Source organism: Antechinus flavipes, chromosome 1 (genome assembly GCF_016432865.1).
Source record: "Antechinus flavipes isolate AdamAnt ecotype Samford, QLD, Australia chromosome 1, AdamAnt_v2, whole genome shotgun sequence".
NCBI classification, from domain to species: domain Eukaryota; kingdom Metazoa; phylum Chordata; class Mammalia; order Dasyuromorphia; family Dasyuridae; genus Antechinus; species Antechinus flavipes.
This window is the reverse complement of record NC_067398.1, coordinates 233,570,864-233,595,395: the sequence shown is the minus strand read 5'-3', so window position 1 is coordinate 233,595,395 and position 24,532 is coordinate 233,570,864. Positions and strand designations below refer to the sequence as shown.

Sequence of the window (24,532 nt, the reverse complement as noted above, 5' to 3'; positions counted from 1 at the left end):
AAAAATTCACTATGTCATAACAGGCTTTTGTTGTCCATAGTTTGTCTCTAGGTCCAGTATTAGTATTCTATTTCCAGAACTGAATGCTATGTTGTTTTTTTTCTCCCACAACTAGAAAACTTATAGATAAAATCCATTTGTTAAATTAGAGGGTACTTTGAGATATTATCTTTTTCTGCTTATTCAAATTTTTTGTTTATATATATATATATATGTGCATATATTCCAGAAACTTTTGAATTAAAACTTTTTAAGCTCAATAAATAAAATAGGGTATACTCAAGATTATACATACTATTTTGACCTACAAAAGATAGGTATTACTTTATTATTGAAATGAAGTTTCATAGCTTTTGTAATCTGTTGCTTTTTAATCCCACTTGAAAGTCCTGGTCTGGAATTTGTAATACTAAATAAATGCAAAACATTGATACAAAAATAAGAATAACATACCAGTTCAAGGTCTGCTTTGGCATTATCATAATTTATCTTATTCTAGGCCTTAACAAAAGAAAAGGAGCTAGTATTTCTGATGAAAGCATTTGAATTAAAAACAAAACAATGAATATAGGATAAAATTTACTTAATTTTTGGTGTTATCATTTTTCTTTTTTTCAATTCTATATCCAAACAGTTTTTAAGTCCTATTTATTTAATCTCAAAATATTCCTTGTAACTTTCCCCTCTTCTTTCTTCCTTCTTGTCATAGGTTTTCTTTATCACTCTTTGAGACTAATAAAATAACTTTTTAAAAGTTCTTCCTATAAAGGCAGCTAGCTGGGTGCAGTGGATAGAGCACCAGTCCTGAAGTCAGGAGGACCTGAGATCAAATCTGGTCCCAGGTTTAATACTTCCTAGCTGGGTGACTCTGGGTAAGTCACTTAACCTCAAATGTCTTAGCTAAATAAATAAACAAACAAACAAACAAATAAATAAAAGTTCTTCCCACCTCTGTTTTACCTTCCAATCCTTACCTATATGAAGGTGATTTCAGTGACTTCCTGTTATGCATTTTAATAAAGTTTAAAAAAATTTTTGGCATTCAAGACTTTTCACAATCTGAACAATAATAAATATCTAGAATTCCTCAGAAGTTTTCTTTATTCCATTACAACTACAATGCAGACCTTAAAATATTCTTGAGAATTCAACCAATAAACTGTCCTGGAACTAAAGCATTATTACAGAACAAATCCTGTTACCTAGAGTCACTTACCTGTAACAGTGACCAAAAGAAGCTAAATAAAAACATTCTAATGCCATACTACAATATTCAGAACCTCTAAGCAATATACAATAAAAATTATCATTTAAATAGCACTTTGAGGTTTGCAAAGTACTTGATATATCTTATTTCCATAGAACAGTAAATATAGAAGAATCATAGCAATAATACAGATCTATTATTATCACATATCTATTAGATGGAAAACTAGATATTTTTCCAATCCTTTCAAAAGCCACTTCTAAAAGGAACTGTGCACAAAGTTAAAGCAATTACAAGGATCTCCATAAGCCAAAATAAGAAGTCTAACTAGGTAACAGCAATATGACAACTACTAAGAATGTTAGTCTCCATTTTCTCACTTTGTTCTCCTCCATTCCTCAATGAATACCCCACTTTGTATACTTCTCTGAGATCTACTCAGGAATAATTTTCCTGATGCCATAGTAGCCTCCTTTATCTCACCCCACATGATACAGCAACAAACAGTACAATTTATCCCCTCCCACTTATAAAAGGGGGGAAGTACAGGAAGGCAAGAAAGAGTTCTACTAGGGACTGCAGGGCAGGGTGACAGAGCTCAGTCTGGAGAATGGTGCTAATGATATCTTTGGAATAAGAGTGAGATAATGTAGCTCATATAAAGGAAAGGGGAAGAGTCTCCATCTGGAGTGGTTTTTGTTTCTCTTCCTATTCGTTGAAGCTAGCAAAAACTGAAATCCTCAGTGTAGAAGTCTGAAAAAACCTTTGATTCATCATCAAATGAGATAGAATCGAAAAGGAAGCTGTAACATAATGTAAGGGGGTGGGGGGAAAGACAAGTTATCAAAGATCTCAAAAGGAAGAAAACTTACCTAAAATCTTAGAATGTCAGAAGTTCAATCAAAAGGAAGGTATTAAAACAGAATGTAATCTTACACCTAGAAGCACCCATATATTTAAATAAATTCTTCAGAAGTTTGCTTCATCCATTCCTATAAATATATTCCTCTACTACAAATGTACACCTTAAAATGTTTTTGAGAACTCAACCAAAAAACTGTCCTAGAACTGAAGTATTACCACAAAATAAACCACATGGTCTAGAATCTAAACACTTGCAGACAAATGAAATGAAACTAAAATCAGATGAGGTAAAGGACTTTCTGGTTCCTAAGAAAGAATAAAACTGTAGCAGAATGTTCCTAAATAGTTTAAAAAGAAATCAGAATTAAAAAAAAATTAAAAGGGAACAAATGGCAGAACTTATGGTCTTCATTACAGAAATGATTAGTAGAATAGAAAAAAAATATGACTGCATAGTGGTATACTTCTCCAAAGAAGTAAAGGGAAGAATAACTAATTGGAAATTCAAAAACATTGCAGCGAAAGATAATCTGGGAGAAGTAAAAAACAACATTTTAAAAACACAATCTCTACAATAACAAAATGAACTTAATAGAATTCAAAGACAGATATATAGAGATGACTAAGGGTAATAGGCCTTTAAATGAAGATGAAAAGTCAAAAAACCTGAACACCCTAATGTAAAAAATAATACTCTTATCAAGCCTCTATGTATATTATTCTACTTCAAAAAGAGGATCAAAGCTTCTGATAGCAACCAATATCCAAAAGGCAGGATGACATGGACTTAGAGAGTATATTCTATAGCAAATGGAAAAGAAAATGATGTTAAGGAAGACAGACTATAGAAGCAGGACATAGAATCAGAAGGATAGGAAAGTTTCTACCATGAGGCAATAATACTCTTTCTTTCCTCCTTTTTATAGAAATTGAAACTTCTAAAAGTGAGGCACAATAGAAAAAAAAGGATAGGGCAAGATCTACAAGACAATAATATAGAAATTGTTTAGAAGAATTGTTTAGAACTCCAAATTGTCACTTCAGAAAAGGTAATTCCATGAGGAAGCAGAGAGACAAAACAAAGAATTAAATAAACACAAAGATTATGAATCAACCAAAAAAGATTTATTTACTACTATGTACAAGAGTGCTAACAGAATAATAGTAGGAGACATTAATGTTCCTTTCACAGATTTAAACAAATCTAAAAGAAACAGAAAAAAGGGAAAATATTGAATTAAGCAAATTGTTGAAGAAAATAGAGCTAAAAGACTTGTGGCATATTGTTATGGGACCAATAAAGACTGTGTGTGTGTGTGTGTGTGTGTGTGTGTGTGTGTACTTTTCTGTATTTTGCAGAACCACATGTAATATCTGTAAAACTGGCATGCATAAGGACATATAAACATAAATATCAAAAGTTAAAATTATTAAACACATATTTTACAATCCATAAAGCAATCATAATCAAAATAAGTTAATAAAGCACAAACAAAACACACAGACCCATATATAGATTTGATAATGAAATCCTATGTAATGAATGGTTCAAACTGCAAATGGCTGATTGTTGTCCTTCATTCTCAAAGAGGACCAAAAGGACTACAATATGTTAGAGCTGCATTACAGTGTGTCCAACAGTGGCTAATCAGACCCACAGAAACTCAGAAAGACATAAATTCAAATGTAGATTAAATAATAAAATCCAAAGTAATGAGTGGTTCAAAGAGCAAATAAAAGAAACAATAATTATGTGAAAGAAAATAATAATGTCAGAACAAGATACTAGAATTATTAGAAGGCAACAAAAGCAATCCTCAGAGGCAAAATTATATTACTAAAATTAGCTATAAAGAAACTATTAAAGGGGGAAGGGGGAGGGAAAACACCTTGGTCTTTATAAATAAAGTTTTAGCTAAAATACATGCCCATATTACCAAATTACCCCAATTCAGACTCCTCTGAAAACCATACCTTTTTGGGATCTTAGTCCTTGGTTAGAAAGTTAACTTTGATTAGTGATCTCTCCCCTTACTTCTTTAATTGTAGATTTCTAAAAAGGAGAATTCTTTCCAACAACCATAAGCAACAATAAAACAATGCCAATACTCCAAATGTTACACTCAAAAATTGAGTAAAAAGTGCTCAACCATACTTCTATTTTTGAAACAAGTCATCATAATTCCTAAAGGGAAGGATAAAGCAAAGAACTGCATATCAATATTATCAATGAGTACTGATTTTAAAATTTCAGGTAAAATTCTGTCAAAGAGACTACAGCAATTAACTCAAGAAATCATTCATCATGACCTTTATACCAAGGATGAAAGGATGGGTTAATTACATTCACAATATAATTAATTATATTAAAAACAAACCATCTAAAACCATATAATTATCTTAGGAAATATAGGTAAAAAGTCTTTCAGAAAGTACAACATTCATTTATATTTAAAAACCCTAAGAAGGAGTAATGGAATTTTTATTAATATAACAAGAATATCAATCAACAAAAGCAAATAGCTTTTCCAGTAAATATAGAAATAAACCAATGATACTCATTTTCCCTATGACTAATATAGTTTTAGATAAACTAGCAACTGCAGTAAGACAAAAGAAATAAAATAAAATGCCTATGAAAATAGAGGAGATAAAATTATCCCTATTTTCTGAAATGATATTTACTTAGAAAATCCTAGATAATTCTTCATAACCCATTTGGAGTTTTCTTGGCAAAGATATTGAGGTAGTTTTATATTTCCTTCTTCAGCTTATTATATGAATGAGGAATTGAGGCAAACAGTATTAAGTTATTTGCCCAATGTCATACATTTAGGAAGTATCTCAAGCCAGATTTGATCTCCAGAAGAAGAATCTTTATGACTCCAACCACAGTACTCTAGTTGCCCATTGAAATGTTGCTCTATTTCTAATTTTTGCCAAAATGTTTTCTAGTTTCCCAGTGATTTTTGTCAACCAGCAAGTTCTTACCCAAGTAGCTTCAGTCTTTCTGCTTATTGAACACTAGGGTATTATTTCAATTTCCATTTGTATATTACATACCAAATATGCTCTTCTGATACATCTTTTGGTTTTTTTTTTAACTGATTATTGTTTTGTAATATAGTTTGAGACTTAGTACTGCTAGCTCTTTGCCCACCTTCTTTCCAACCATTTCCAATATTTCCATTGATATTTGTGGTCTTTTTTTCTTCTAGATGATTTCACAGTTTTTTTTTTTTGCCTCTGTAAAATAATCTTTTGATAGTTTGATTGGTATGGCATTGAATAGGTAAGTTATTTAGGCAGTAGTTTCAATTTTATGTATTTATATATTCTTTCTTATAGCACAATAATAAACTATTTCATTCATGCACACACAAAAAAATAAAATCCTAGGTAATCAACAAAGATAGTTATTGAGACAATAGTTCTAATAAAGATCCAGGTTATAAAATATAACCCATTCAGAATTTCTGTATTATAATAATAATACTTTTATTGTTATAGCAAATTCAAAGGGAAAGAGTAGAAAATAAAATTCTTTTGAAAACTACAAAACATATCAAGTATTTGGGGGTTAATCTACCAAACATAATCTGCTTCTACAGATTCAATTAAAAAAATAAAAGCAACGTAATTAGCTGGATTGCCACTTGTGCTTCTTGTGAGGTTATGTAAATATCACAAAAATGACAATACAATCAAAGTTAATTTAGAAATTTAATGCCATGATAATTAAACTATTATAGGTATACTTTATTGAATTTAATAAAATGATAAAATCAATTTGGATTAACAAAGTTCTAAAATATCAAAAGAAGTAACTTTTTAAAAAATATTAGAATGAAAGGGGAAATAACATTTCTAAATGTCAAACTAACTTACAAAGCAACAGTCATTAAAACTACTTGGTATTGGTTAAAAAGAGAATTAGACCATATGAATAAACTAGAACAGGGAGAAATCACAAATAACTGAACTCACTAATTCAGAGTTCAATTAAACCCCCAAATATAAATTATTTAGGATATTTGATAAAATTCAGAAAATTAAGTCAACTCTGAGGTATTACTATACACTTCTCAGATTGGTTAAGATGATAGCAAAAGATAATGATGGATGTTAGAGGGAATGTGGGAAAACTGGGACACTAATACATTGTTGGTGGACTTGTGAACTGATCCAACCATTATGGAGAACAATTTGAAACCATGCTCAAAGAGCTACCAAACTGTGCATACCCTTTGATCCAGCAATGTCTCTAATGGGCCTGTATCCCAAAGAGATTATAAAAAAGGGAAAAGGACTTATGTGTGAAAAAATGTTTGTAGCAATCCATTTGTAGTGGCAAGAAACCAGAAACTGAATGGATGCCCATCAATCGGAGAATGTCTAAATAAATTGTGGTATATGAATTTTATGGAATATTATTGTTCTGTAAGAAACGATCAGCAGGATCATTTTAGAGAGGCCTGGAGAGACTTACATGAACTGATGCTAAATGAAATGAGCAGAATGAGGAGAACATTATACACAGCAACAACAAGACTATATGATGTTCAAATGGATGAGGTTCTTTTCAACAGCAAGGTGATTCAGGCCATTTCCAAAGGTGTTGTGATGAAGAGAGTCATCTGCATCAAGGAAAAGGACTATGGGGACTGAATGTGGATCACAACATTTATTTTTTGTTGTTGTTGTTTGCTTGCATTTTGTATTCTTTCTCATTTTTTCTTTTTGATCTGATTTTTCTTGTGCAACATGATAATTGTGGAAATATGCACAGAAGAATTGAACATTTATATATATTGGATTACTTGCTATCTGGGCAAGGGAACGAAAAATTTTTGGAATACAGGGTTTTGCAAGGGTGAATGTTGAAAATTGTCTATGCATATATTTTGAAAATAAAAAGCTTTGATCAAAAAATAATATGATATAGACATATTTTATTTAAAATATGTTCCTGAATGTTGTACATTTGTTATATGTATGTATATGTGTGTGTTTGTGTGTGTAAAAAACACAAAAAAACACAAAAAAACTTGAGTATTCTAAAGAAACTGGTACAAAATCTGCACATATAGAAAGCTAACTGGCTGAATTAATGAAGTAGAAAATGTATAACAAGATTACAAAATAATATCTGGTATGTTTCTTAATTTAAAAAATACTTATTCTTAAAATGAAATCAAAGTAAAGACATGCCTAGTAAATATTTGACTATTCTATAGGAGTAATTCTTAATTTAGCTTAAAGACCTAGATATTTTTAAATATGGATGCATAAGGAACCCATTTGCCAAAAATAAACATGATATGTTCTCTCTTATATATATTCTCCCACATGGTGACCTCATCATCTTCTAATGGATTAATTATTCTGGGTGACTCTTAGAACCATGTGGATATTCCTACTTTCTCCCCCAAACTTCATTCCCATATCACCAATTATCTATTGAACTCTTCAGATTTAGTGTCTCATAATTCCATATGGTAACAGCAGAATGTATTTTTTTCCCCCACAAATCTTCTTTATGAACTTCTCCATTCTTTACTCACCTCTCTGCCCCCTTCTCTGCTAAGCTGGTGGACTAGTACTCCAGGTGATGGTGATTAAAGCTGAGGAGCAATCTTTCTACCTCCTACTGAAAATGGATGGGAATGCTAGATGGGGTATTTGAACATCCCTTTTTTAGATCCCCCCAACTAAAAAAATTTAGATGAAAAATTATATCCTTTCTAATTGTTGAGAAATCTCTTCCAGGTTCTCTTACTGCCTAAAAATAGGAAGAAAGAAACAGGAAGAGAAACGCCATCTGTCCTTCCCAGGCTGCCAACAAAAAAAGCAACCAAATGTTTGTCACCTTGACTATAATTCTTTCAGTTCTGATGTCATTCCTATTGCTTGACATATTAAAAAGGAAAAGTTGGCAGCAGTCAAAAGGCTGCCAGTTGACAGTCCTTGCCTGATGTAATTAATGAAAGGAACGCACAATAATTGAGAGAGGGAGCTCCTTTTGCCATTAATGAGGCTGGTTCCCTTTTAAAAGTAGATGGGGGCGAGGGAAAGGAAAAGTCTTTGAATTTCCAAAAAAGAGACATAAACTGAACCAATAAGTAAAAACTCTCAACTAATTTGAGCTTCTTAGAAGAATAATCTTCCTTGGGGTAAGCACTGTGAATTTTGATCACAGAGATACTAAGGCTCAGTGCTGCTAGTTTAGCCTGAGATATTTGAACTGAGGTAGTTTAATTGCAATGTTGTAAGAGGACACTTACTAGCTGAGTTCTCCCAGCCACTATATAGCTGTATTGATCATTTCTATTCTATTTACAAAGGCTTTATTCTCCCATGGAACCTCACTCCAGCTTACATATGGGAGGTCCTGAAGTTGTACCTTTCTTCTGGAGTATTTCTTCTGAGTAGTTAAAAAGAAATCAACTTACTTTCCATGCTGCTAAAATTGTGGTTATTATTTTTGAAAATATTATTTTCCTCATTTGACTGGAATCATTGTTGACCGTTTTGAATTTTGAGTCAAAATGAAACATCAAAAACTGATATGGTTTTATTCATGGGAATGACACTAAAGAAGACACTAAATGTTGTGGCTAAAAATCAAGGAACTTCTTTACCTGACTTGAGACTGAAAACTATATAGGTTGTCTTTTATTAGAATGTGAACTACTGAAAGCATAGATCATCTTATTATTCTATTTATATTCCCAGAGGGTAACATAGTATATATATATATATATACTATGTGATCAATTAATTCTTTTTCACTCATTTCATTAATTACTATTCCAGATTTTATTGATACTAGCTGAAAGGAAAATCTCTCTTTCCACTTCTGTTGTACCTTTATGTTTCAGAAGCTCATTTTAGAAATAACTTTGTTTTTATTTACTGACTCTTTTATCTTGACAATTCAAAATCTGTTTTAACTTTTTGTCTTGCTTTATGTTTTGTTTAGCATTTCCTTCTCCCTAATATTTATGCTTACCTCTGGAAATTTTATTTTAGTTACTTTAGTTAGTTTTCTCTACTTTGAGCAATTTTTAGGCCAGGTCTTTTTTGAATAGATTTTCCATTTCATTCTCATTTTCAAGATAATTAAAATACTTTCTAGTTATTCTTTATAATATGTAGTTTTGATAACATTAAAGTTCAACTTTTTCTATTTTGTTATGAAATTATTTTGGTATAGTTCTTATTTGCAGAGAGACAATTCTTCCTCCCCTGACTGATCCACTGTTATCATGGAAATGTGATTTATACAAAATGTTTTCTTAGATGCTATCAATACAGTGTGTTGATGAAGATATAAGCTGCATCCAGTGTTTTGATTTATTGCATGATCCTTGCATAGTTATAGTTATTTGCTAATTGAAGGAATTCCCCCCCAAATAATCTATTGATATTATTTTTCATTATTTTGAATTTGTTCTTACATTGGTAACACTTGGCATATTTGTTTATTGTTTATTTTCTGTGTATTTACTGCATATAGGATTTGATGCTAGAGTAATAGATTTTGTGCTTTTATCACTAATGTTGGTATTATTGGTTTGCTAAGCATTTTAAACATGGAACAATTTCTTTAAAAAGATGGCTGCTGGCTAGGTGGTGTAGTGGATAGAGCACCAGCCCTTAAGTCAGGAGGAATTGAATTCAAATCTGATTTCAGACACATAAACACTTCCTAGCTGTGTGACCCTGGGCAAGTTACCCAAGTGCCTCACAAAAAAAGTGGTTGCTGAATAAATTTTTCTATTGTAGTGTCATAGGTGTCAAATTGTACTAAAATTTCCACATTAACCAGGTTTCTAGAATTTTTCAGGTCATGGGTTCCATCTCACAATCTAGGTTGCTGCTGTGGTCTTATGTGTAGATAAAGTCTTGACCCAGTTGTTCCACCCAGCATGATTGTGGTCTGGCCCACAGATTTCTATCTATACATTAGTAACCTGGTGTTCCTCTTGGATTTCTGATGGGATCAATACCTAGTTCCCTTGCTCAGTAGACATTTATCTGGATCACCAAATAAACCACATAATTGAGCAAATTGGCAGTTCGCATCAAACTGTCATATTAAGTAACATAAAATGAAAATTAGCATGGTTTCGAATTTTAAACCTTTTGAAATATTCTTTCACTTGAATTTATGATGATCCTGTTAGGTAGGGATTATGATCTCCACTATAGAGATGAGACAGCTGAAGAAAAGAGAAATCAAAGATTTTCCTAAGATTACACAATCTGTTATCAGTTACTGAACTTCTGATCTTCTACTGCCAAGGTCTTTTATTTATACCACACTGACCTCTAAAATCAGTCAAAATAATACTAAAACACAATTCCTGTTTTTGCCATTATTGACCTTGTCCAAGACAATCAATCTTGTTTACAATACTATTTATGTTATAAAAACAGCATCTTGACTTTCTGATCTAAAATACAAAAGGCACACATCAAAGCCAAGTTAGTAAGTATAAAGTAAATAGTATTCCTAAGAAGAATACATGTATATTGAATTAATTTGAAATATAGCTTTGAAGGAAATAAATTAAAATTTGAAAAATTATTTTTAGCTACATAAACTCACATTTTGGACTTTTATGTCTGTGTATATCTTCCTCTCCCCAGAATGAATCGGCAGGGTTGTTGCACAATGTTCTGCCCTTTGGGCTGGCAGAAGTCCAGTAATATATACTTAAAACTGTTCATTTGGCAGGGAGAGGGAAATGGGTTGTTTTGGAATTTGAAGGACTGTCAACTCTTCTACAGCCTTCTGTGTTTTGTCTCAGTAGGTGAAAAATAATAATTTTATAGTTGTTGTGCACCATTATACAACATATTCTATAATTAAAACAAGAAATGGACTCATGACCAGAAGGAAAGAATATAAATTACAAGCTAGGTTGAGACCATGTGCAAAAAGTATTAGGGCTGGAAAGCAAGACACAAGCTTTAGGCCAGCGTGTCTTCCTTCCTGAACATATTTTTCAAATGAAATGTGCATTTTCTTTCCCTAAGACAACACTTAACTAGTAAAAAAGCTTAGTCTTGTCAGAGATGGAGGATTATGAAGTCCTAAAAATAAAGGCATGTCTAATGGGAAATTACTTTTATTTCTATAACAGTGAATCCATAAGTTGAAACCCTTTTCATTTTTCAATTTTGGTGACTGATTGTTCCCTGTGTAACCAGAAAAACAGATGCACTCGTTTGCTTCTGCTCAGATTCAGAGGGGATCATTTTAAAGTATTAGAAGTTACTTCGGTCTCTTTTCCCATAAAATTCTTAACCACAGTCAAGAATGATGGTGGTCAATTTGACAGCTACTTTTTATACTGAATCCAGACCTTAAGGACCAATTCTGAGTTGATAAACAGGTTAACAAACATCACATTCTTTTGCCAACAGTAAATCAGACTAAACAGAGAAGTTTGAAATCTCTTTAAATGGTTGCATTGTTTTTTAACTCAGCCAAGAGAGTATTCCTTGTCTCTTGAAATTAATCTTCTTTTACTTCATATATAATTTACATTTTTATGTATTGAAATATTATAATCTTCCTAGTTGATTGTAAACTCCACAAAAGTAAAGATTATTCCATTCTTATCTCAGTATTCCTATTACTTCACGTAATGTTTTAGTCACTGAAATTAAGGCATGTTTGCTGACTTAAATTCCTAAAAGGAGACAGCATATCTTAGGAACCAAAGTCCTCCTGAAGAGAATTTAATGTGGAGTACCAGTTGATAATAAAATCACTGTTTGAAATAAAGATTTTTTAAAGACTTTGACTGATTTCATTATGAAATTTAATGTCAGATTAAAAATAATCAACTTTGAAATTAAAAAGTTCAACATTTCAAAGAATATGATGGGTAGTAGAAAAAAGGTAGAGTAAGCATATTGACAATCTAACTGTACACATATATCTTGGATAGATGTCTGGATAAATGTTGGGGTTGGAGCAAAGTGGAAGAAAGGAGAAGAATCAATTTTCTTTTTCTTATGGAGTGACATCTTGTTTTTTTTTTAAATTTTGGACACTAAGGCTTGTCACATCTATCAGGAGATAATAACCAAAAAAGTCCCCATATACCACAAAATATTTATAGAGGCACTTTTTATATAGGTTAAAATTCTCCTCAAATGTTAAATAGCTTAACAAATTGTGATACCATTCTGTATTATTACTGGATTGTATGATATAATAAATAGAATGAATACAGAGAAGTATGAGAAGACTTATATGAATTGATTTAAAGTAAAGTAAGCAGAGCTAGGAAAATAATATACACAAGGATCAAGAAAATATAAATGGGAGGAACAGCAACAAAACAATAGAAGTTTAAGACTGTAAAATTATAGTGGCAAAGATTGAGGCCCCCCCAAGGAAGAGATACAAAAGGTATCTTCCTTCAATTATTTCCTCTACCTATTCCCACCACTAGAAATGTGGAACATTGCATATAATATCAGACTTCTGATATGGTCCTTAATTTTTCTGAACTTTTTTATACTTTATTGTAAAGAATGACTTTGTGTGAGAGAGAGAGAGAGGATGAAAGGATATACTGGGGAATAGAATTGATGTAAAAATAGACGATGTGAATAAATTCATTTTAAAAAAGCATATGGGGAAGACTGAATGCCCTTTTTCTGAGATAGTGAAAATTAGGTTCTGGTAGTGGAGGAGAGTTTCAACTGGATTAACTATAAAGTCTCTCCAAATTTAAAATTCTATGATTCTAAAAAATATTTCTATCTAACATCCAGAAGATCATATTTGAAAAATTTGTAATTTATATATTACAAAAATATTGTTTGATAAAATGATTATACTTACAGATATCTCATCACTAAAATCAATTTCATCCAAATCAAGGTATTCAGGAGCTTCCATTATTCCACTATAAACATTTTGGGTAGTTTAGAATGCGTAGAAATACCTGTTTTAAAAGAGAACAGACAAGAAGACAAAAGAAAAAACTTAGTCTCAACTTCAAGAAATCCAACCTCTATGAAACCTCTATGAAAAAAATTCAATTCCACAATCCCTTAAAGGCATATTTTGTTGCTTTTTAAGCTTTTATGATTTCAAAAACAAGCAGCAAGAAGTCATCTTCTAGTCTCTGGCTTTGCTCTCTACTCAGGGCTCCCTTCACTTCTCAACTGTATCAGATTGGAAAATTGGGAGCTAAAGATCCATCCCAGGAATTCTATGAAAATTATGAAAAGCAGTTTATTTTACAATTGTTTAGTGATAACTCACATATATATATATGTATGTGTGTATATGCAGATGAACCAATAATGATATATTCTTCCATTAAAAAAAAAAAAAAACTTCACCATATAATTAAAGTTACCTAACATAGCCCCAGAAAAGAGGTGAGAAAATAAACCCCCTTCCTTTTTTTACAGAGATATTCAAGAATGGTTATATTATCAGACTTGGTTGATTTATTTATTATTTTTTCTAAACTAATGTTTTTTTCTTTCTTTTGTAGCATCCCATAGATTTACAGGCAGAAAAAAGTCTCTAGGAATTAAATGTATGTGCTTCTTGGGAAATGTTATTCATAGTCTCTAAAATAATTCTTTCAATTCCAAAAAAAGAGATGGGATTTATCACACATTTTGGACTTAATAAGGGAAACTTTAGATGAGCAGAAGCAGCAAATGGAGGACACTGTGTAGAAGAAATATTCCAGCAACTTTCTCTTACCCTGTCTCTCCATTCTGCTACCTAAGAAAATCCAGGAGAAAGTGACCGAATTGTGAATTTCTTTCTCTTCTCTCTGCTTCTATTTGTTTTAATGTCACATACAAGTAGTTAAACTTATTTACTGTTATGTATTTCTCTGCTCCTTTGAAATTTATTTATTTTACTCAGTCAATAAACATTTATCAAGCACCTACCATATGCTGGGCACTATGTTATGAGCTGGGCACAATTTACTTGTCTGTTCTTTAATTATAATTCTCATAGATAAATATATAATTTGAATTGTGTTTTGAGTAAGTCTTTGTTATAAAATGTATGGCTGCAAGTGTTTTATTTGACTACAGAGAATTACCTGGCTAGGAAACTTCTTTTCCAGCCTGGGGAGTAGACTCAGTTGCCCTGTTTTTTAAATTTTTAAAAAAATCTTATTTTTCATTTCTTAGAGTTTTAAAAAATTATTATTATTATTTTAATCCGAGATTTTTAAATTATTATTTTTTTAATCTGAATTAATCTGATGGACAGGTATCTCTTCAACAAAGAGATGATTCAAATCAATTCCAATTGTTCAGTAATGAAGAAAGCCAACTATACCCGAAGAGAGGACTATGAGAGCTGTGTGGACCACAACATAGCATTTTCACTCTTTCTGTTATTTGCATGCATTTCCCAGTTTTTTTCTTCCTTCTTGATCCAATTTTTCTTGTGCAGCAAGATAACTGTGTAAATATGTATATTTATATTGTATTTAACATATTTTAACACATTTAACATGTATTGAACTACCTATTGAACTACCTGTCATCTAGGGGAGGGGATGGGGAGAAAGAGAGGATAATTTGGAACAGAAGGCTTTGCAAGGGTCAATGTTGAAAAAATACCCATGCATATGTTTTGTAAATAAAAAGTTTTAATAAAAAATCTGAATTAATAAACATTCCCAAAATATTAGGGGAAAGGTGGTAAGGGAAAAGGGAACCTTTAAACCATTGACCTCTGCTAAATAAAATCACGAGCTTATCTGTAGCACTAAGGATTTTCTTAGAATAGAGGTGCTTGAGGTGAGACAAGGTCTCCATCTTTCCATGATTGAAGAAGGGAGTAGGGGAAGGCACCAGAGGGAAAAGTATAATCATTTCTGCTGTAACCTATGTTTGGAAAGTGTGAATTTGTTCTTATGTGACAGATATATTAGGGAACATTTTGAGTTCAATGAAAATTTCAAGTTTGCTTCTCAGAGATTTCTTCCACAAGAAATAGTAAGAATGTAGAAAATCACACCATTTCAAAGTAAATCACAAGCTGCAACTGGTTTAGGCTCACTTCCAAAAGTAAACTTCAGGTCTTTTGTCAAGGGAAAGTATTATATTTATCATTTATCTTCTGATGCAGTAAGAACTGTGAGTAGAGGAAGGCTGATCTGTCCCATTCCACTGTGGCCTCCAATCTCATGGAACTGTGATGTGACCAACTTGCTCGTGAAGTCCAAGGCATATTTCTTAATCATTTACTATGGCTATCTTTTTTATTGGGCTTCTATCTTTTTAAAAATTGTGTCACTGATGAAATTTTTGACCATCATGCCCCTACACCATTTTCCCCATAAGTTCTGTAGTTTTTATTATGAAATTGTGCATAGCTAGGTGCTTTGGGGGAATGCATATGTCATGTTTTATCAGAACTGACTGTAATGGCTCAAACCGGGCACTCTGGTTAGAGGAAGTCATGATATTCAGCACTCAGTCCTTTCTATTGTGAGGGGAAAAGTTCTCAACCATATTCAGCTGTCTAATACAACACTTGTGGATAATACTTTTTTTGTCCTGTGTTATGAAGGATGTCTTGGTAAGGTAGAAGAATATAGTAAGAAATATAGGTCATGCAAAACCAAAAAGATATCAATTATTATTTTTTTTAATTTAAGGGAAAATCTACTACTGAAAAGATATCTATATGTCCTAAATTTTGGGTTTTTAGAATTTTTTTTCTAACACTTTTGTTGCTGAGGGACTGATTTTGCCAAGTAATCTAATAAAAACCAGTATCCTCAATTAGACTCTCCCTTAGAGCTGCCTAGGGCTGTCTCCTAAATCTCTCAAGATAAATTACATAATCCCCTAATTCATTTTTCTGGCACTTATCGCACATTATCAGTAGCAATAGTACCCTGTTACCTCACAGACAAAAATATATCTCTCCTGGCAGCATTCTTGTATGTATGTATATTTGACTGAGTTATCTAAAATGGACTTTTATTTCCTCATGTATGCCATTTTCATTTTAATCTCATTTTAAACTCTCACATACTATAACTCCATTATCTGAAAGAATTCTATGACTCCTATTCTCATCTATGTAAACAAGGTTAAACTTTGTTATTCAGAAGCACATTGCTCATGAGAAGAAATGAATCACTCATCATCAAAGTAGAACCATTAAGATTAGGTCAGCAACGTTAAAACAATGATTTATAAAAGTAAAACCTGATATTGAACATTACTTTCCAAGAGAGCTATAACTCAAAATAAAGCTTTTGCTTTCTTAAATGACATTATACTTTAAAAAGTAAAACATATTTAAAAAATGTTAATAAAGAAGTGCAAAAGATATGCAAAGTTGAATTCATGAATTGTTCTTTATTTGAATCTCAAAATATATTCTGGAGCAAATAATTTAAGCCAATAACATATATAATTATTCTTTCAAATTCCCAGAACTTTTCAGCGGGGAAAAAAGGAAAAAGAAAATATGTACCAACATACACATGTAGTACAAACTGTGGTTGTTAAATCAACATGAATAAATCTGAGACATCCCAGACTTTCTTTGTTCTCTGTGGATAGCTAGTACAAAGTTATTCCAATTCAATATTATTTTAAAAATCTACAATACATATTGACTTGATAATATAATATTGTATTCTCCTACTCTGGGTAATTCATTGATAATGCCACTAATACCACAAGGTTAGATGGCACTAAAGTATCTTATATAGCATATTAAACCAAGAAGTGAGCTTTTTCATGAATAAAATCAATACTGCTAGGAAAAAAAGAAAAAAAGTGTCAATTAAGGGGAAAATATATCTATCAAACATCTTAAATCAAAGTAATATTAACAAAAAATTCTCAAAAGCAGATTTTAAAAATTATTAATAAATATATGAAAGACGGCTCAAAATCACTGATCAAAACTCTAAAGCTTCACCCATAAAACTAGAAAATATGATAAAAGATAGAAATAATGTTGTAGGGGCTATGGAAAGGCTCTTATTGCTGTATTTCGAGTGAAAAAATAGCCCAACCATTCTGGAAAAATAATTTAGAATTATGCTAAAAAGATGACTAAAATATCTATATGTTTTGACCTATAAAGCTGTAGATCAGTGTTAGGTATAACCCATGAAAAATAGAAAGAATGCTTCTGTATATAAAAAATATTTGTAGTAGCATCTTTTGTCAAATAAGCAACTAGAAACAAAATAGATGCTCATTGACTAGGGAATGGCTAAACAAATTATGGCACATGAATATAACAAAATGTGTTAAATGCTAAAAACATGATACAAAGAATTTATTTTTTTTTTTCCCTTGTGTATCTTTATTTTTTTTTTAAATTTTTTTTATTTAATAATTACATTATATTTACACTCATTTCTGTTCCGATTTTTTTCCCCTCCCTCCCTCCACCCCCTCCCCTAGATGGCAAGCAGTCCTTTATATGTTGGATATGTTGCAGTATATCCTAGATACAATATATGTTTGCAGAACCGAACAGTTCTCTTGTTGCGTAGGGAGAATTGGATTCAGAAGGTATAAATAATCCGGGAAGAGAAACAAAAATGCAGATAGTTCACATTCGTTTCCCAGTGTTCTTTCTTTGGGTGTAGCTGCTTTTGTCCGTCATTTATCAATTGAAACTCAGGTCTCTTTGTCAAAGAAATCCACTTCCATCAAAATATGATACAAAGAATTTAGAGAGGAATCAATATATTTATATGAATTGGTTTTGAGTTAAGCAATAAGCACCAGAAAAACAAGGTCCATGATGACTCCAATAATTTAAGTAGTAATTTTAAAAGACTAGGATAGGCCTTGGAGAAAAACTAAAAAAAAGATACTCCCTTACTTTCCAATTAAGATGATGACATGAAAAGTTTTGGTCAACTTGACTTCAAACAAAAACTTTAGCAAATATTTAAAGGGTAGAAAAGTGATAAGCACCATCAATAGAAAAATTATAATTCATATATCTAATCTAAGATAGCATCCAGGAGGTGGGGTTCTCTGGTGAGGAATACCCTTAGAAGAGAGGACCAAATTTGAGATCTTATAAAGGATGACAAAAGCCAAACCTGAAGTCTTAGCAAAGATATCCTGAACGATGCTGGAACCATTTCTATCCCTAGTAAGTGAATCTGAGACAGTCACTTAATCTTTGTTCACCTCAGTTTCTTCATCTCTAAAGTTGGGATAATAATAGCACCCATCTGTTAATAAGTCACATAAAGATCAAATGAAATATTTATAAAATACTTATATTTTATATGTATATCTAGAAATGCTTGCTTTCTTCCTTTCAAGAATGGATGGAAAAAACAAAGCATGGGATAAAAAAAATTAAATTTGAAATATGGAGAGAAAAATTGGAAGCAAAATAAGTATCTTAGAAGAAAGGGTGAAAAACATAAGATACTATAAGCAGAACTCAATTATATATTGATCTAAGAAATATTAGAACAAAACCAAAAAACCCCAAAATGAGAAGAATATGGAAGGTATTTCCAGTCAGACAGAAACAACTGACCTAGAAAACAGGTTGAAGAGAGAAAATTTAAGAATAATTGGACTGACTAGTGGTACACACTCTTAATCCTTATTGAAAAGAACTAAAACTGGTGGAGTTCGTGAGCACAAGAAATCTGAGCTGAACCAGTCAAGTATTTTCACTAAGTCTAATGCCAATAATGCTTATAGTGAACTATCAAGAGTACAGGACTACCAGGTTGCTCGTGAGTCCGATTGATAAACTGTTGAACAGGTAAAAACTCCTATACTGATCAGTAGTTGAATCAGACCCATGAGTGACCACTACATTTCCAGCCTGGATAAATCCTCCCCAAATTTTTATTTCATGAAACACATGAGCAAACACTAAATGTTGGATATTGTACCTTGGGGGGCGGGGAGGTGGAAATCATTAGAGAAAACTGCTCAAATCCCTAAGAAATAGAGAAAATGAAAAATAGAAAGATTTCAATGGAAACCCCTTGAAACAAATTGCAAATTTAAAATACCTGTGAATATCAGAGCCAAAATCTGAATTTCTAGGTAGAAAAATAATCCAGAAAACAACTATGAAAAAAGAGCTCAAATACAACTATATACATTCAGGATCACATAAGGCAGTGAGCAAGTTAAAAAAGGGGAAATTTTGATATATGAGAGAAAGGCTTACATAAAAGTATTATATTGAAGATAATCTTACAGGGGAAATAACATTTAAAGGAAGAGAGAATTTTAAGGCATTCTTGATACTGAAAATTGAGCTATACGAAAAACAAACATAGTAGAAGGGAAAACCCAAGAAAAATATATCTATTTGAGTCATCACAAGGGGCTAAGTTAAGAGATGTGTCCCTTCAGAATACTACTATATTCAAAGGTCTCAGGTAGAAAGTTGTAAGAGTTATAAGACATTTTATTCTATTTTGTTGATTTTAAGAATATAAGAGAATGGAAAATATACTGGGAAAGAAATGAGGGTAAGTGCATTTCTCATGGACCATTCTAGAAAAAGAAGATACAAAGATATAGTTGGGGAAGGAAAATGCAGGCATTTCATGACCCTCAGTTTTTTACTGACAAGAAATACACAGTAATATATCAAATGGGAGGCAGCTAGGTGTTATAATGGATGAACTAGTGGTCACAAGCTAAACTGTGTGAAGAAAAAGAAGGGAAGTGGTATAATTCCACTTAAATTATAGATTGATCCCATTCTTTTCCTATCTTTTTTTTCTCTTTATAAAGAAGAAAAAGAGATTTCCAAGAGTAAAATAAATTAAAAAAAGAAATATAATGGAGGAAAAAGCACACTTATTAAGAATAGTGATGAATGCTAATTAGGAATAATATATTCATTTAAAAAGGCAGTAGAAAGGAATAGAAATTAAAATCCAGTGTTATTTTATTTACAAGTAACATACCTGAAACATGAAGATACACACCTAAATAAGAGGAAATGGAGTAAAATTTATTGTGATTCATGTGAAACCAAACCATAATCTCAGAAACAGTAACAGTAAATATAAGACACATCTAAAGGAGAAAAGACCAGAAATCACATTATGCTTAATAGCTTCATAGGTAATGAAATGTTGGTGCTATATATATACCTACAGACATACACACACATTTCTGAAAATGTCTCATCTGTAAATGTTTACACATATTTATCTATCTATCTATCTATATATATCAAATTTCACAACATCAAACTATTAAAGGATAAGATAATTGAATTCAAAGAAAAATAGGCAAAAAACTATAATTGGAAACCATATTATGTATCACTGAAGATACACCGGAGAGATCTAAAATTAAGTAAATAAAACAAACAAGGGGGAAGAGGTAGCATGGAAGATAAAGCCCTGGTACTGGAGTCAGAATCTGACCTCAGATACTTACTAGCTGTGTGACCCTGGGCAAGTCACTCAACCTTAATTGCCTCAAAAACAAGAAAAAAGAAAAGAAAAGAAAAAAAAAGAGAAAAGAAGACAATGATCAGAACAAAATTGTAGAAATGTTATATATGATACATGTTTTTTAAAAACAAACTTTTTTTTTTATTTTTCAGGTAATAAGTATTTTTAAATTAATCTATCTCTACCACTATCTTTACTATATCAAATAATTTTTAAAAGTCCCTCAATACATAACTTTACACTCAAGCAAAATAAATTTCATATCAGCCATATGCAAAGATACATTCCTCTTTCTGCTTAAGTTCATTATCTCTTTGTTTGGAAGGGAGTATCCTATCTAAGCTCCACTCCTTTGGAAAGGAAAAAAAAACTATCATAATAAGATGGATTTAGAAGTAAATTTTGAAATGGTCAAAGAAAATATCAACTCTTATGTTACATAAATTGTTTACAAAAAATAAAGAAGAAAAGAAGGCATTAAATTAAATTCCTTCCATCAAATAAATACAGTCCTAATAACCAAACCAGAAAAAGATAAGTAAGAGCAAGAAAACTATGGGCTTTTGTTTCTAATAAGTATTATCACCAAAATATTGAATAAAATATTAAAAAGAAGGCTACAGGAATATATAAAAATATGACCACATAGATTTTATACCAAGAATTCAAAGTTAGCTTAATACAAATAAAATGATAGAAAACAAAACATAGGAATAAATGGACTTTTGCAATATGGTCAATATAATTTATCAAAAACCCAAGAACTATCATTTTTATAATAGGCAAAAATTTGGAAAAGGCAAAAATATTGAGAGAATAAGTCTAAACTTAAAAGATAAAACAAGCATTTACATAATGTAGTAGAATAGGGGAAAAAGATGATTTACACATGAAATTAGAAATTTATTTTATGCAACATGCTGTTCCTTTTAAACACATAATGAAGTTAACATTTAACTTTCTTTTCCCCCTCCTCTCTACTTAAATATGGTAACCATTAGACATAAATGTGTATGTTTGTGTGTGTGTGTATGTGTGCATGTGTGTGTGTGTATGTAAGATCATTCTATACATAGTTCTATTTATCAATCTTGATCTGATCCAGATAGTATCTTCCTTCATAGGTCTTTTGTAATTAATTTGGGTATTCACAAGAGTCACCAAAAATTATTTTACTATTAGAAAAAATAATAACAAAATTTATTTGGAAGGAAAAAAGATTTAAAACATTGAAAAATGTAACGTAAAGGTTTATCAGTATCATATCTTCAACTATATCATAAAGTAGGAATTATCCAAGCTATTTGTATTGGCTAATATAGAAAGGAAGATCAGAGGAACAGAATAGACATAATTTAAAGCAGCAGATTACTGTAGTAACTGTGCATTTGACAAAAATAAAGACAAGTTTAGGGGATAAGAATTCTTTTGTAAAAATTGTTAGGAAAGCTGGAAAGCAGTAGAGCAGAAATTGGGCATAAACCAACAACTTACACCATTTGCCAAAATAAGAACAAAACGGGTATATAGCCTAGATATAAAGGAAGATGTTAGAAGAACATTTGAAGGCTATGGAATATATTACCTATCAGACTTATGGGTAGGAGAACATTTATGAATAAATGAGATAAGAGAGTAGTACGAGATATAAGATGGGTGATTTAAATTACATTAAATTAAAAAGTTTTCATACAAATACTAATAGTGTATATTAATACACAAAATAGAGTATAAGGGAATTCAGAAGGTGATACAGACAATCAGGTCTGTTTTGTTACTATCTCAATAAATTTAACAAACCCTTTAAAACAGTTTAAAGTATCGTCAATAGTCTTGTTTTCTATTCTTATTATATTGAAATGTTAAGTTAGAAGAATAAATACAGACTTGTAAAGATAAAGAAGAGAAAAATGTGTACTGTTAAAGAGTGGGGTCAAACTTATACAGCCCATATGTTCAATTAGAATAGAAAGTAAACCCAACCCCCCAAATCAAACTATTCAAATACAAGGCAGAACATCTTTATTCATTTACATATTGCCATTATTTGTTTAAATTTTGTCACATATTTAAGCCTCATAAGTCTCAGGGATTCACACTGTAAACTTTGCAGACTTCTCTGTTCTCTACAGAGATTGATAGTTGTGGTTTCCATCTACCTCCAGGGGAGCAGTGGGCAAGATTCTTGCCCCAATGAGGGTTAGCTATAGACGAAATGACAATTGGGTGGGTTAAATTCTGGCTATCCCTCCTTACCTCAGAATTTGGATAATATGTGTTCTGTACCTCACATGAGGTATGTTGTATAGAAACTTTAAAGTAATGATTCCCTTGTTAATAACAGAAGTCAAAAAACTGGACTACAATTTTCCTTAATCAGCTAAAAGTGATAAGCAAAAGTTATCATCAGGAAAATATAAGAATCCAAATGTGAATATATTACTTTCCCCAAGATAAGTAGATAAAGCATTTTACCTAAGAAAGGAGCCTTTGGGGGATCCTTTATTATATATATATATATCTTTATTTCTTCTTCTGAATTTATTCTTCTAATACTCCTGGAAGTAAATTCAATTATTCTTTGAGATGTCGAAGTTATACTGAAAATAATCCCTCTTTTCATATTTCTCTCTTTGTATTATCTAATGCTTTCAATCATTCTTTTCAGAGGATTTTTGGATGAGTAACATCAAAAGATAGTAGGAAGAATCAGAATCAGAAGAGTCAGGTCTCTACAAGTGTATGTGATCTTCATTAATGAAATTAGGCTGCTCAATTCTAAATATTCAGGTTACTGAAGATCCTGCCCTTCTCATCTTTTCTATTTTATAATCCATACCAGATGTGAATTGAAACACTACTTAAAATGATGGAAAGAATCAGAACTAGGTCCCTGCCACAACATAATTATTTTAACCTGAAAGCCTTATGAGCTTCACTAATTAACAAAGATTCTTCATATATCAACAAAGTACTTAACTGGGGATGAAGCATGAAAATGGAAAAACTAACTCTAATGTATGCTACCTTTTAGTTATACTAATATTCCCATTTCATCAATATATCTCATCTATTTACACTAGGCTACATAGACTTACTGTCACAATGAAAAGAAAATAAACAATCAAGAGTTTAGCAATATCAACTGCATGACCACCAAAAGGATTTGTATAAGATTCAAATTTTCCTTAAATTTTCTCTCAATTGGTTTAGCTATTATTTCCATACTATCAATTTCTGAAAAGTAACACTATTAATTCATACATTTGATTTATTTTCACATTTGTAACTATCAACAAAATTTAACTGTGATAAATTGGTGAAGTTCAGAGAGGAAATGAATCATTATTGTATTTGGAACAAACTGGCTAGCACCAATCAGTAAGCATGTCTGAAGTACTTAACATGTGTCAGGCTCTGTCTTAGATCGCTGCCTTGTCATAGGGTAGGGGCTTATGTAGCTCAATAAAACAATGAGCTAAGCTATGTAGGGACCAAACAGATCATAACAGAGGGTTCTACTAACAGTTGATTCAATGAAGAAGGAAATGACAAACCACTCCAGTTTGCCAAGAAATTCCCATGAACAGTAATAAAATGCTAAAACATGACACTGGAAGAAGAACTCTTCAGGTTAGAAGGAATCTAAGACACTATAGAGGAAAGGCCAACTACAATCCAAAATGACAGAATGATAGCTATTCTAATTCAAGGTAAACCATTCAACATCATAGTAATGCAAAAATGAACAGTGTCACTAGATTGGAAAGTATTAGTTTAAGTCCCAGATCTAAAGAAGGGCAATGTCAAAGAAACTTCAACTAACTGAACAACTGCATTCATTTCATATGCCTGCAAGTTTATATTTAAGATTGTGTAAGCTAAGTTTTAATAGTATGTGTACCAAGAGTTACAGAAGCACAGGTTAATTTTCAAAAAAGCAGCAGAATAGAGACCAAATTGCCAAAATTCACTGGATTATGAAGAAAGTAAAATATCTACT

At 31.4% G+C, this 24,532-nt stretch overlaps 1 protein-coding gene across 2 annotated transcripts in view; it reads right to left on the bottom strand.

Moving 5' to 3' along the window:
• The window catches only part of SNCAIP (synuclein alpha interacting protein), a 199,722-nt gene that overhangs the window by 91,944 nt on the left and 83,246 nt on the right, over window positions 1-24,532 (bottom strand). For both annotated transcript variants that reach the window (XM_051997926.1, XM_051997934.1), the window contains exon 2: window positions 12,942-13,044. In XM_051997926.1, the coding sequence (XP_051853886.1) occupies window positions 12,942-12,998 (57 nt within the window). In that variant the 5' untranslated portion in view covers window positions 12,999-13,044. The remainder of the gene's footprint in view (window positions 1-12,941; window positions 13,045-24,532) is intronic.